Source organism: Narcine bancroftii, chromosome 4 (assembly GCF_036971445.1).
Source record: "Narcine bancroftii isolate sNarBan1 chromosome 4, sNarBan1.hap1, whole genome shotgun sequence".
Classification (NCBI taxonomy): Eukaryota; Metazoa; Chordata; class Chondrichthyes; order Torpediniformes; family Narcinidae; genus Narcine; species Narcine bancroftii.
Window position 1 is genome coordinate 63,745,904 of NC_091472.1, and position 15,321 is coordinate 63,761,224.

Consider the following 15,321-nt stretch of genomic DNA (forward strand, 5'->3'; position numbering starts at 1 on the left):
AATTTTCAAAAAAAGGAGGTCAAATAATAAGTTATTCAATAAAGATTAAGAAAGATTATCTTAAAGAAGTAGATAAATTAGAAAAAGAAATAGTGACTTTTGAGAAGAATTTACAAAAAGATCCATCTGAGAGAAAATAATAGAATTAGTAAGTAAGAAAATGTATTATAATTCTATACAAACATATAGATTGGAGAAATTAATTTATAGAATGAAACAGAAATATTATGAATTAGGAGAAAGAACACACAAGGTTTTGGCTTGGCAATTGAAAACAGAACAAACATCAAGAACTATTAATACTGTTAAAAAGAATTCAAAAATCACTTTAAAAACCTCAGGATATTAATGATTCTTTTAAAGAATTCTATACTAAATTATATGCATCTCAATCAAATAATGATGAGGAAAAGATTTTTTTTAATCTAAACTTAAGCTTCCATCTTTAAGTTGTCAACCTTATAAAGATTTAGATTTTCCTTTTATGGTTAAAGAATTTATTAAGGCTTTAAATAGTATGAAAAATGGTAAATCTCCAGGTGAGGATAGCTTTACTTGTGAATTTTATAAAAAGTTTAAAGATTTACTGATGCCTTTGTTAATGGAAGTGTTAAAACAGGCAATTCAAACTCATTCATTACCAGATTCTTTTTCAAATGCTATTATAACAGTAATACCTAAGAAAGATAAAGAAACGTTAAAACCTGAGTCTTATAGACCTATATCATTACTGAATGTTGATTATAAAACTGTAGCTAAAGTTAGCAAATAGATTGAATCAATATAAACCAGAATTAATTCATTTAGATCAACCTGGATTTATGAAAAAAAAACAATATTCTGCTCATAATATAGCTAAATGAATGTGTCAGATTCATGCATCTCAAAAGAAATTAGATTTAGCTTTAGTTTTATTATTGGATGCTAATAAAGCTTTTGATAGGTTAGAATGGAATTATTTATTTAAAGTTTTAGAAAATTTTCAATTTGGACCAATATTCATTAATTGGATTAAGACTTTATATAAAAATCCTTTAGCCAGAGTGGTTACTAATAGACAAGTCTCTTCTTCTTTTTCAGTAACTAGATCTGCTAGACAAGGATGTCCTTTGTCTCCAGCCCTATTTGTTTTGGTGATTGAACCATTAGCACAATTAATAAGACAAGAGAGTAATATTAAAGGAATTAAAGTGAAGAGTGAGGAATATAAGATTAGAATGCTTGTTGATGATGTTTTAATTTATATAACTGATCCTGAACAATCTTTAAATTTATTGTATAGGAGTGCTCTCTTTGGCAACACATATACTAAAATTTATTATATAGGAAGTTACAAGATTATGGAGAAATATCTGGCTATAAAATTAATCGGGATAAAAGTGAAATTATGCCATTAGTTGAGGGGGATTATAGTCAGCGTAAGCAAATTGCTCATTTTAAATGGACACCAAATCCAATTAAGTATTTAGGAATTAAAATTAAGAAAAATTTGGATAGTTTGTTTAAATTAAATTATTTGCCATTACTTAATAAAAGATGATTTAAATAGGTGGAATGATTTACCTTTAACTTTAATAGGTAGAGTACATTGTATTAAAAATGAATATTGCTCCAAGGATTCAATATATTTTTCAATCTTTTCCTTGCCAAATACCTTAAAAAAAACTTTAAGATCTTCATTTAGCTATTATAAAATTCTTATGGAAAAGGAAAATGGCTAAAGTATTTTGGAAAAATTAACTTAGAAATTTGAATTAGGTGGTTTACAACTTCCACATTTTCAGAATTATTAAGCTGCTCAATTAAAATTTATTAGTGCAATGTATGGGTAAATATAGAATTAGCTAAAATTGGTGAAGAGGATATGCAAGAGTTTATTTATAAATGGAATTCAAAATTATTAATTGATAAGGATCCACCAATACTTAAACATTTTATTGAATTATGGAATAGAGTTGATTTTGAGATAGGAGTAAAGAGTATGATTTCATCTAAAACACCTTTATATCAGAATAAACTTTTTCCATTTACTGTTGGTAATCAGTTTTAAAGATATGGAATCAAGCAGGGATTAAAAAGATGGAGGATTGTTTTGAGGCTGGGAAATTTATTTCTTTTAATCGAATGTAAGAAAAATATAAAGTACCTCTAACAATACTTTTTTTGTTATTACAGGTATCAAGTAAAAGTTTTTTTATTGAAAAGTTAGGTAGTACTTTAAAATTAGCCAGACAACCTGCTTTAGAATTATTAATTACTAAAGGAGATATAAATAAGTTTATTTCTGAAATGTGTAAATTACTACAAAGGAAAATGTCTAAATTAAATATTTATAAATGAAGATTAAAATGGGAAACTGATTTGAATAGGAAAATAGATGAAAATTATTGGAGAAATTTATGTAAAGATTATATGACTAAACTTATTAACGTGAGATATAGGTTCGTTCAATTTAATTTTTAACATCAATTGTATTTAACCCCTCAAAAATTAAAAAGATTTAATTTAATTTCTTCAGATTTTTGTTTTAGATGTGGTAAAGAGATAGGTTCCTTTTTGCATTCTGTTTGGTTATGTTCTAAAGTTTTAAAACATTTTGGTTACAAGTTAAATTAGTTTTGGATAAAATATTGAAAGTTAAACTCCTGTTTGATCCAATGGGAGAATTACAATTATGACTTTAAAATTAGATTAATTATGTATCAAATTGAATTTTTACGATTAAATCTAGCTTTATCTAAGAAATGTTTGACGATTACTTGGAAATTTGATTTGTTGGGGGTGCAAAGATGGCATATTGAAATGAAATCTTGTATTCCTCTTGAAAAGATAACATAATTTACGGGATCAATATCTTTTTTTTTTCGAAAGTATGGAGACCATATTTAACAACTGTTGGTTTGAAGAAGTGAACTCTCAATCCATTCTGGTGATGAGTCTTAGTTCCACAGCTACAAGTTGAATGATGTATAATTGATCTCCTTTCTTTTTTCTCTTTTAGTGGGTAAATGTAGGGGGAGGAGGGGTGTGGTAGGGGAGTAATGGGGAGGGAGAGGGAGTTTGTTTTTTTAAACTATATAATTTGTCCACATATTCTTTTCTATATGTATTTTATTATAATTGAATGTAATTGTGGCTTTTAATTTTCAAATAAAGTATTCAAAAACATATTTAATTGAAAAAGAGCATTTGAAATTAAAAGGAGATTGGGTGGGACATGTAAATATAATTAAATTCATTCAATTTTAAAGCAAGAGGGATAGTAATTTTGATTAAAAAGGTCCAGAATATTGTTACAGACCTACAAATAGATAAGTAATGATATATTGTCAAATATTTTCAGAGATGTGGAGATTTTTAAATTTGTGTGCTCCAAACATTGATGATGAGAAATTTATTCAGAATACCACATGAAAATATTTTTAATAGGAGGGGATTCCAATTTATGTTTATATCCATTGTTAGATAGGTCCACTTGAGTAACAACAAGAGCACAAGCTGCTGAAGCTACATTGGGTTTGATGAGAGATTGAATTTCATTAATGTATGGAGAAAAATTCACCCTAGAGATAAAGATTATTCATTTTATTCTAGTAGGTTTGATTCATATTCTGGAATTGATTTATTTTTGTTTCGGCTCAAATATAAACTAGGATTTTTGAAGCCGAGGATTTTATCAGATCATTGGCCTTTGTTAATAACTATGGAAATGATTGATAAGAAAAAGTCAATATATAGATGGAGAATTCTTTATTGTTGAAAAAGAAAGATTTTTGTGATTTTGTTCAAAATGATATAAGGATATTTTGTGCTATGTACTTGAATTCAATAAATGAAAAATTTATTATATAGGATGCTTTAAAGGCATATTTATGAGGGAAAATTATAAGTTTTACATCTAAAATTAAAAAGGATTGTATGAGATAATTAAATCAATTAGAAAAATAAATTATAGTTTTGGAAAAGGAACTTCAAAAGTCTGTTTCTGAAGATAAATGTGGATAACTGATCAATAAAAAAATTCAGTATAATACATTACAAACTTTTAGGATGAGAAAGTTATTATTAGGATGAGGCAAAGGTATTATGAATTAGGTGAGAGATCGCATAAAGTACTAGCTTGGCAATTGAAAGTGCCACAAACCTCAAGAACAATTAATGAAATTAAAAAAGATACTAACATAATTACTTATAAACCTCAAGAAGTAAATGAATCTTTTAGAAATTTCTATATGAAATTATATACTTTGGAATTTTTAGGAAATTAAGCTAAAATAATTGATTATTTATCACAGATAATAATACTGAGGTTAAGTTTAGAACAACAAACTGAACTTGATGTTCCATTTACTGAGGCAATGGAAGAGAAGCAATGAGCTCTTTACAAAGTAATAAATCTCCAGGAGAAGTTAGTTTTCCATCTGAATTTTATAAAGAATTTAAGGATTTACTCATTCCAAAATATATGGAAGTACTAGATCAAGCCTCTTCTTCTCTCCCGGAATAATTTTTGATGGCAGTAATTACTGTGATTCCAAAAAAAGATAGAGACCCTTTAAAACTCTCATAGACTTATTTCATTTTAAAATTTTGATTAGAAAATAGTAGCAAAAGTTATAAATTAATTAATATGGGTCAGACAGGGTTTGTTTAAAAAAAAAGACAATCTTTAGACAATGTCGCTAGATTGCTTAGTATACTTCATCTAGCAAAAAAAAGAGGTGATTTGAATGTTGCAGTGCCTTTAGAAGCAGAAAAACCATTTGATAAATTAGAGTGAAAATTTTTATTTAAGGTATTAGAAAAGTTTGGATGTATATTTAACTTTTTAAATTGGATTAGAGCATTATATAATAGTGTTAAAGCTAAAGTAGTTACAAATGGGCAAGTGTCTAAGCCATTTAAGTTAACGAGATCAAGTAGACAAGTATTTGTTGATGCATCGAATAACTAGAAACCACAAAGTGGTATTCTTTGATGAATGCTTTATTGTTAAATTTAACAATACAATGTATAACAGGAGCCCCTGGAAATTATGTCCACCACTAGCCAAGCTCCATCTCCATTTTTAACTAGCGTGCTTCGCATGGACTTGCGCATGTACAATTGTGTCATAGTGAGTACAGTGGCTGCACCGGGTACAGACAACCAATCGAATCAGCTGTCTACATCCCCTTTCTTGGGCAACCCCCTTCATATACCACAATCCATGTAGGTGTCGTACATTACAATAATTATAGTTCAGCAGTGAGCAGTCATCCCAGATTAATCCTAATATTTTGGGTGGGGCTTACAAGTGAGCCTGAAGCATGTTATGTAGGTGGAAGTGGATATTTGGGGTGCTTCAGCTTGAAAGGATGTGCTACCTGTGATCACAGGTTGTGGCCATTTGTTTCATGGGTTGTTACTGAGGGAGCTCTGGCTACCCCGGGTTCATGTTTTATAGTGTCATCAGGAATGATTTGGGATGGGGGTGGCTGGTTTTTAGTTTAATCAGGAATGGTTTGGGATGGGGGTAGCTCCTTAATGGGTAGGATGTGTCCATGGTTTCTCCAATACACCCTTCTTTCTGATTTTATCAGGTATGACCTGGGCTCCTGGCAGCTCCTTTCTACTATGCCATATGGTCATATCCTTATGGCTTGCTCTTCTGCTAATGGCATGAGCGGTCAGCTGTTTCTGTCATAGCATCTTTTCTGCATTAGCTTCCTGTTCAGCAGTTGAGATTTAATGTCTTGCAGGTTCTTTAACTGAAGCTCCAAGAGTCTCTTTGCCACAGGCACAGTCGTCCGTGTCTGGCTGGACATAAGTGTGTGCCAGAGAGCCCAATGTGGTGTCACCGGGGGTGTTCCTTAGGTTCAGCAGATTTAGGAACATATCCATATTTTCCCTGTGGGACTTCTCCATGAGTTGCTTTGCGTTCTTCACGCCTCTTTCAGCCAACCTGTTAGACTGTGGGTCCTCTGAGCTGCTAATGATGTGGTTGAAATCCCATGTGGTTGCAAAGTGTCTGAACTTCTTACTGGTGAACCGATAGCAGAGTGTGGGGTGCCCCATGCACTGAAGAGTGTCTCTTTAACTTGATAACAACTACCTATGAGGTGACGTTGGGTAAAAGGTCTATCTCAAAACATCCAGAGTATGAATCGACAAATATTGTTGACCGTGCCATTCGGAGATGTCTGTTGCCACGGTTAACCAGGAAGGGTGAAGCTGCAGCTGCTCTTTCTGTTGGAAACAAATTTGTGTATTTCAAAGGTAATTCTTTCAACTGCATCAAAATGACCTAATTTATCTTCCACAGTTTTCTTCAGAGTAAAATCCATATAAGATTGATTCCATGTTTTCACCAAACTCCTAAATTTTTGCCTATATGCCTCTGGAACCAACTCATAAGCTTTCAATACTGCTTGCTTAACAGGATCATAATTTGCCACCTGCTCTGCAGTCAAGCTAGAGTATGCAAACTGTAATTTTCCTTTCAATACCCTTTGAAGCATATGAGGCCATTTTTCTTTTGGCCATCTTGAGCTCTCAGCAACCTTTTCAAAAAGCTGAAAATATGTATCTATATCTCCCTCATCAAAAGGATGCACTAGATTTACCTCTCTACTAGCCAAAAACGTCTCCCCAGGAGTTACAGCCTTGGCTCTCTTACCTTTCTCTATATCCATTATTCTCTAACTGAAACTGTCTGTGCCTTTCAGCTACCTCTAACTCATACTTCCTCCATTTTTCAGCTTCTTCTGTCTCATATTGTTGTCTCTGCAACTCAAAATTACATTTCTCCCTCTCTTCTTGCACCCTCAATTTCTCTCTTCTTGCATTCTCAATTTCTCCAATTCCAATTGCAATTCACAAGATATATTCTCTGGAAAATTTTCTAAGTCTTCCTCAACAAATTTTCCTTCACTTATATAATATTTCACTATAATCTTCTGTATTTGTATTTTTCTCATCCAATATTTAACTTCAGCAATTTTCAATGCCTTAGAAATAGCCATTAGTTCCTCTTTTCTCATGCTCTGCAGCTTTGCAGGTGATTGTTGTATCAAAAATGTATCCACATCCATTGCTGCTGTTTTTCCAGCACCATTTTTAAGTTAGCTTGCAAAAATTCCAGACACAATAGCTTGCAAACAAAAAACTCAATCAACTAATAAATCATCAAATTGCAATGGTCAAATCCTAAACGACGAGCCCCCATAAAATGTTACGGAGTGCGGAGGACCCTAAAATCCAGCAGCAATAGATATGCACCACGACACAGGGTTACTTAAATAAAAGTAGTTTTTAATTATATATGAACAAGAAAACAGAATTGAACTTTAACTTATTACTTAACCTACCTAACTACTTAATCCCCCTCCATTAACACTAAGCGCAGGTGTGTGTAATTAAGATTAGAAAAGTTCTTTGGATCACAATCCAATCTCACTGGTTGCAGGCAATTCTTGTACTGTGCACAGAAGTTAGCATAAACAAAGTTCACCAGTCTGTGGTGCTTAACAGGCAAATGGTTACCACTCAGGAGGGTTCTTGCTGGTTTTCAGAGATCAATTCCTTTTCCAGGACATCCACAACTGATTACTTCTCAATCAGTCTTGCTGATGAAACTTGCCCCCTTCAGGGTTCTCCAGATGATCCTCTTTCTTTCAGGTCACCTTTCTCACTGCCAGTCTTCTCCTTTGACCAGGCAGCCTTCCAAAGTTTGCCAGCTTGTCCTTCTGGAACTAATTTCTGTGTCCTCTCTCTCTCTCTCTCTCTCTCTCTGTTTCACACCTTCCCTCTCTGAGAGTAAAACTCTTCTCTCCTCTGTCTGCAAAGATTACATGCTCTCCCAGGCAAGCTGCTGACGATACTTTGTTGCCTCCTGCAAAAAGCATTCTGCAAAAGTCCTGCAAATATTATGTGTGTGTGCAAGCTGCTTTAACAATTCCTCCCAACCACTCTGTCACCAAATACTCTGTCACGCTGGCATTTCATTAATTGCTCTTGTCTTTGAAGAGTCTGCCTTTAGGCCTTCTGTGAAAATATGGCCTACATAACTGACCGAAATCTGCACTTACGGGGGTTGAGCTTAAGATTAACCTTGCGGGCTTTTTAAAATTTTTTAAATTTATGTCATGTTCTTCCAAGTCTTTGCAACCTACAAGTATGTCATCAACAATGATGGCACAGAGATTCCATTCAAAGATTTGCGCTATTAATCTTTACAATATTTCACTGGCTGAATTGATTCCAAATGGCATTCGCAGGAATATGTATTGGCCGAAACTTGTGCTGAATGTGGTCAACAGTGATGATTTGTAGTCAAGTTTGATTTGCCAGAAGAAAAAACAGTTGTGTTGGCCATCTGCATGGCAACTTCCTCCACAGTACGGATTGGATGGTGTGGTCATTTTAAAGCTGTATTGATGTCTCTTGGGCCAATGCAGATCTGGATCTCCCATCCATCTTTTTTCTTAGCAGCCACCATGGAGGTCACCCACTCGGTTCATTGCTATCGGTATACCGCGTGCCAGATGAACCATGGGCCTCACTTCTGGGTTGAACCACATGGAGTAGGTCACTGGCAGTTTTCCCATTTCTTCCCTAAAAAGGTCACAGTACTCAGTAAAGATTCTATGCGTCAGATCATCTTCAGCCATACTTATCTGGTGTACCTCTCTGCTGAACGAAACAAGACCTATGTCTATCCTTGCGCTCAGGCCCAGCAGAGGCAGGACCTTTTCTTGGACTATGGGAAAAGTTTGTATGTGTAGCTGTCCTTGATCATAGCAACGCAGTCACACTATGCCATCGGTTCTAATTTTGCTGCCCTCATATGCCACTAGACTTGTGGACTTGGAGCATGGTATGACCTGTTCTGACTTCATCAGTAGGTTGAACGTTCTTCGTGACATGACATTGCACTTATTCCAGTGTCAACTTTCATGTCTGTTGCTTTAGCATTGATCTTCATTGTTACAAATGCTTCAATATTTCTTCTGATTCTTGTTGGGTCTCCTGCCGTCTGCAGAGTCAATCCATCAAAGTAATACTCATCATACGAGTTGATTTTCCTTGCTCAGGTTCCAACTGGTTAATCATCCTTCTGTATCTGAGTCTCAGGGTGAGTGGCTGCCTAGCTCTGTAGCATCTGGCTTGTTCTGCCCTGCTGGCTGAATGCCAGGCACATCTCTCGTCTTGCCACATGGTCGCCATCGCAGTTGCCACACTCCGTCCTGGGTGAGAATGTAGCAGGGCTTGGTTGCCACTGCCTGTTCACAGGTCCCACCTGGACTGCATCTATGCTTGTGCCTTGCTGCTGTGGAGGAGCTACTTTTCTGCTGTTCTCTTCCATGGTTTCATAAGCCAGGCACATGGAGATGGCCTTTGCAAATGTTAGTTCATTGTCACACAGCAGTGCCTTTCTCATCCTTTTATCCATCTAGCCCTGCAGAATTCTCCTCTATATGCTTATGTTGGAATTGATGAGTTGTACTGTGCAACATCTCTCTCTGCAATCCAAAGATTTATTTTTTTAAAATTTTCTCTTTTCTTCTTCTTGTCATTTTGTACCTATAATTTTTTTAAACTTTTTCCAATTTGTATATTTTTTTGGGGGGGAGGTTGTGTGGGAGGGAGGAATTTTGGTGTGGGGTGAAAACCATCATGTATGTAATCGATTTGTTCCTTTTTTTGATATCTGTACTATTATATAATAATTGTGGTTTCTCCATGTATGGAATATTAAATAAAATATATTTTTAAATGAAGAAGGCTTGCCAGCAGCTATACTTCGTTAGGAATTTGTGGAGACTTAGTATGTTAAAAAAAAGTTACCTCTTTCTATGCCTGTACAGTGGAAAGCATTCTGACTGGATGCATCACTGGTATGGTGGTGCCAATGCACAATACAGGAAAAGGCTGAGTTGTGAACTCAGCCAGCGCTATTATGGGAACTAGACTTCACTCCATTAAGGACATCTACAAGAGGTGATGTCTGAAAGAAAGCAGCCTCTATCAAGAAGGACTCTCACCACCCAGGCCATGCCCTCTTCTCACTGCTACCATCAGGAAGAAGGTACAGGAGCCTGAAGACAAGCACCCAACTGTACAAAAACAGCTACATCTCTTTCACCATCAGATTTCTGAATAGACAATGGAACACAGACATAACCTAATTTTTTCTTTTCTTTTACACTAATTTACTTTTATAGCAATTTTTACACCTGTAATGCTGCATCAAATCAATGAATTTCATGACATGTTCATGACAATAAATTCTGAATCTGATCTTAAATTTTACACTCCAGAAAGCTAAGGAGAAAATATATTGACATTCCATTGTTGTCCTTTATTATTCCGTACACCAAGTTTAACTTACCACTTGCACATTAATCAGGCTTGCTCTAACAACCTGAAAAATTCTAACAACTACTTAAATATTAAATGTAATCAAAAGTCGACATAAGGACCATAGATATTATTGAAACATATTTTATGAATAAAAAGTTGATGGATACAATTATTTTGACAGAAAGAGAGAGAGAGAAAAAACAAAGATAAAAACATAGCATCGGGGGTGGAAGGGTAGATTGATCTTGAAACAATTTTCAGTGTACCCACAAAATGATATGAAATTATAGGATTAAACAAGAAGTTTGCAGATGCTGGGAGTGAAGAAAATAACCAGTATAAAGAGGAGAGGTAAAATTGGGTCTAGTAGGTGATAGGTGGACTGAAGAAGGATAAAGACTGATTGGCAAATAGAGCTAGGAGGGAGAATTATGGAATTGAATCTCAAGGACAATAATACTGCATTTAGCAGTCTAAAAAAACAGATCTTGTATGTAGTATTATAATTTTTGTTCTGTTTTGAACTAACTGTTTTTTGAAACTGTCACAAAGTTCCACAGATGGATACCAGTGAATTAATTGCTCCACCAAAGGTTTATCGAGAATACATAAGTTTCATTCATCAATATGATTCAAGAAAGTATCCAAATGAATCCATCAGAGGAAAGGTAAGGCAAGATTTATGGGTATAACTTTGTCCACCCTCTGTATTAAATATTATTTGAGTAAATACTGAAGTAAAATCAATGCACATTCTTGGACAAGATCTAGATAAGATGCACCAAAGAACTTCTTTGAAGTCTTAACACTTTTAAAATAGAGTCTGGTGTGTAACTAAGCCTTAAAACTTTAAAAGGTTTCACCTTAAACCAATCAGAGATGAATGATTACAGCATGGCAACATGAGCCAAAAAACAGGGCTCTAAAGAATAAACCAAAAACACTTAAAGAAAAGGGAGAGAGCCAAGTAATCTCCCATAATATTCAAAAGAAGATTGGTAATATTTGGCATGCATTGATGTTTAGCAGAAACAGTATTGATGTGCTACTGTTGCTTCCAGTAAGCTAGCAAAATATTTCCTTTATACAAGTTTTTGTTTATTTTTCCAAGTTGGAATATATATTGATAATCTTGTTATGTGGAAGTTTTCCAATATCTTTTCCGCACTATGGTACAGATATCAAACAGGATTTTTGTTCATTGAATGTTTTGAAAGTCTGGTCCCATCAAAAAAATCTCTATGAGTTTAGTTTTCCTCATAAAGTACACAACCATTACTGCTCATCTTGAGTACAGCCCAGATGTGGTGGATGGAGAATAAAATATAATGTTTTTCAACCATTTTAATAAGAATTGGTAGGTCTGACAGCCATATGAGATGAAGATGAAATTGCTTTAAGAAGATAGTTCCATTGGAGTCAACTTAGAGTAATTTATTAAGCTTCACTTGTGCTGCTTACAATACTGAAAGCTATGAGTGGTGTCCAGGGGCAGGATATGAAAGCAACAAGAATCACTGTAGATGTTGCTACCCCACATGTGAAGTACACAATTGGTATTTTACATAGCTCCTTTGTTATTATAAAATGCTTCATGGCAAACCAGATCATGAGCAAACAAAAATAAAGAATGAAGCAAATAAGATATTAAAATGGATGACAAGCTTCAAAGGCAGAGGCTTTAAGGATCATCTCAAAGGACATGGGCAGCAAGGTGGAAATAATAAATTCCATAACTTAGAGTCTCAGTTGCTGAAGTTTCAATCCTCAAGTGAAGCAAACATCCAACTACACTTGGGTTAAGAATACAATTTCAGCACCCTCATATCAATCTTGCTGAAAATATATGCAACATAATTTAACAAAGACATCAATGTTTTTCCAAATGTATTAACCGAACACTGCAATACTCCCACTTACCCAACAAAATTACTGTGTGGTTTTAAAAGTAACAAAATATAGGAATAAAGAGTTAAAAAATAAATTTGTACAAAGCAAACATGATGACAAAATTAGTTTTGGAGAGCCCATATAGAAAGTAGTCAAAGCTATTGAAAGTAAACTAGTTTCAAGCCCAGTACAAGAAACTCTTTTGAGGAAAGAACTGAGACCAGTTTCTCTGATGCAGGCAAGGAAATAAAATAAATCTGTTTACTCTTGTTCAGGGGTAAATATAGTTAATTTTAAAGTGTATATTGAGACCAAGATCCTGTCAAGGTGTAAATTTAACTTGCTGGTTGGATCAACTGTTTCCTTTGGAAAATAACCTATAGCACCTGATGTTCTTCATGCAAGAACAAAATAAACCTGGATCACCTTAACTGGCCCTTCAGAGGAAGTGTGTGATGAATATTGACTTGTTGCTTCTCTTGCTCCCTTGTGAGTTTAAGACAAGTTTATTTGCACTGATCATTATTAAAAGATGTGATTCTCTATCACAGGGGATAGCTGAGATGAAGATCATCTTTATGGGAACATGTAAGGAAGCAGTTAAATGTGGTGATAAAAAGGCCTGGGGCAAAAATGAAAGCAATAGGTTTAATGCTGGCTTTCATCAGCAAAGAAATGATGCAAACTTGACAAGGTGAATTATTTCCTTTTAAATGTTTATGGTTCATTGGTTATGCCATAACTTTAAGTCCTAAACAATGAAAAACATTTTTTTGATAATCAAAAACAGTATCTATTACTACTGTTGGGATTGTAACTCAATTTTTTTGGATGGCTGGTAATTTAACCTTAGAAGCTACATGGGTTAGAGGATTATTTTTGTTATCTGCAGCAAACATAATGGTGCTTGAGACACATATATGGATTCTTATATCATAGGATTAATAGATTTTGTACTGAATACTGTTCATTCAAGTGTTTAACATTCATTGAATTGTATTTTGATTACAAGAGCAGGCATTAATCTAGTTGTTGTCTACAAATGAAGTGGTGCCATGTGGTTCAATATTATAGGCTTCAATCACAGCTTTTGTGCAAGACTCTCATCTCGCTGCATTTATCTAAATTTCAGTAAATTAACTTACAGGAGAATAAACCAATGTTGAATAAAAGGAAAATATCTGGAATCTTATAAACAAATATTACAATTATCAACTGAGAGACAATATGAAGAAGCGAGAACTTGCAATTTGAGCTAATAAATATCTATGTCCAATACTGTCTTTTGGTTATGTTGAAAATATGGAATACAATTCTTAATAACATGGTAAAACTATCCCAAATTTCTCCAGATATGGGGTACTAACCTCAATACTGATATACATTTTCAAATTGCCCTTGGAGTGACCCAGAAACAGACTATTTTTTAAAATCCTGTAAACAATGCATTTTATTTCCATTTATGTGAAATACACCCAAAAGAATGATGATCAAAACTCAGTTATTAATATTGTACGTCTGGCCACAAAAATAATTCAGGAAATGGTATCCATGGGAACCCCTGATGCAAGATATGAAATCTAATTGTGACAATCACACACAGTATAATTTTCAAGTTACATGCATTGAGATCTAAATGTCAGAAATGTTCAGATTGTAACAAAATAAAGGCCTCTTTTTGTTTGGTAATTTCAAAGCCAAGTTCTTAATTTCAAACTTTCCATTATTATATTTTATGAATAAGTTGAGCTGACAGAATATCCATTATCTGCTAGTTGAAGATAACTGAGCCATGGTTGACAGCCAGTGGTGAGGAAGAAGCAAGTGAGTGCCAGCACTTGAACTAATAAATGAACTCGGCCTACAGCTGCATCCACAAGATTCCTGTGTTCCGCTTGTTAAAGCTCAATTTGTTTCCCTTTCTAGCGTCATGGAGCCTTTGTGTGCACAGAGATAAACTCACCAAGTGGAAAGATAGCTCCCAGAGGAGCAGAAACATTCTGAGTTACTGGAGGGTCACATTCATTGGAACATTTAAAAGAGAAAGGAAATTTAGGGAAAAACATATTAGCCTCGCCCAGGCCCAGATCGACAAATTCTCAACAGATGCTGTGTTCTGGAACATATTATCAAAACCAGATCCAGAGAAAGCAGCCAGTGGATATCCCAGAATTCCTGCTGAAGGACAAAGTAGCTTAGTCACTGGGAGATGAAGCAAGAAGTGGACTCTGACAGCAGCAGCAGTTTGCTGTGGATCCGACATTATCAACAAAACATTAATAATGCTAGTAAAATGTTGCCTCCATCGCCTCCAGACCAAATTTGTGGTTGCAAACATCTTCACTTGTTCCTGTCAACAATAATAACACCATTTGCAAACAGACATCAATCAGGAATTAATAAAAAAAATACAGCTTTCCTTAATGAAAATTTTAAGTAGTTTGATCATTATTGACACCATTATTATATCTACAGAGAAACTTTTTACACTGCTTGAAATCTCATAATTGCAATTTAACCAGTCTCGGTGTCAGAGGCCAGCTGTTGCACAGCCACATGCACCTGCATATGTAGTAATTATATCATTGTAATTTACAACTCTTCTAATAATCCTGTACTATTAGTACAAGATAAACATTCTATCTTAGATGGTGTCTCTCTCAGGTTTAATGCCACATTACAGATGTATTTAGTCTTTAAGCTATGCATATTGCCATATCACATTATCTGCACTTGTATTAATCAACTGGTGTTAGGTGCTAGCTTCAACTTCATATAAGTTTGTGAATTTGAAATCATTTTGAAAAAGTATAAATCTATAGGAATAGCTAGTATTACTGACAGCAACCATGAAGCTATCAAAGATGCTGTACTATTGGCTAACTAATGTCCTTCAGAAAAAGATGGTGCCCTTCGCTGCTCTAGGTTTGTCACTTAAAACCTTCAGATCCTTGCCTCTTAATTGCCCTCCAAAATGGCCTAACAAACCACTGTGCTGAACTGCTTCAGATAAATAAAACAAGAACCCAACCAAAGCATGCACTATTCCTTGAGCTGAGCATTGAATTTGGATTTGACTAATCATAC

General features: G+C 34.5%; 1 protein-coding gene across 1 annotated transcript in view; it reads left to right on the forward strand.

Annotated features, from left to right (window-relative positions):
• LOC138760631 (uncharacterized protein C2orf73-like) overlaps positions 1-14,643 on the forward strand; it is an 88,408-nt gene extending 73,765 nt beyond the window's left edge. Inside the window, exons 4-5 of the mRNA XM_069931437.1 lie at positions 10,897-11,012; positions 14,161-14,643. Of these exons, the coding sequence (XP_069787538.1) occupies positions 10,897-11,012; positions 14,161-14,238 (194 nt within the window). The 3' untranslated portion in view covers positions 14,239-14,643. The remainder of the gene's footprint in view (positions 1-10,896; positions 11,013-14,160) is intronic.
• The last annotated feature ends 678 nt before the right edge of the window (positions 14,644-15,321 follow it).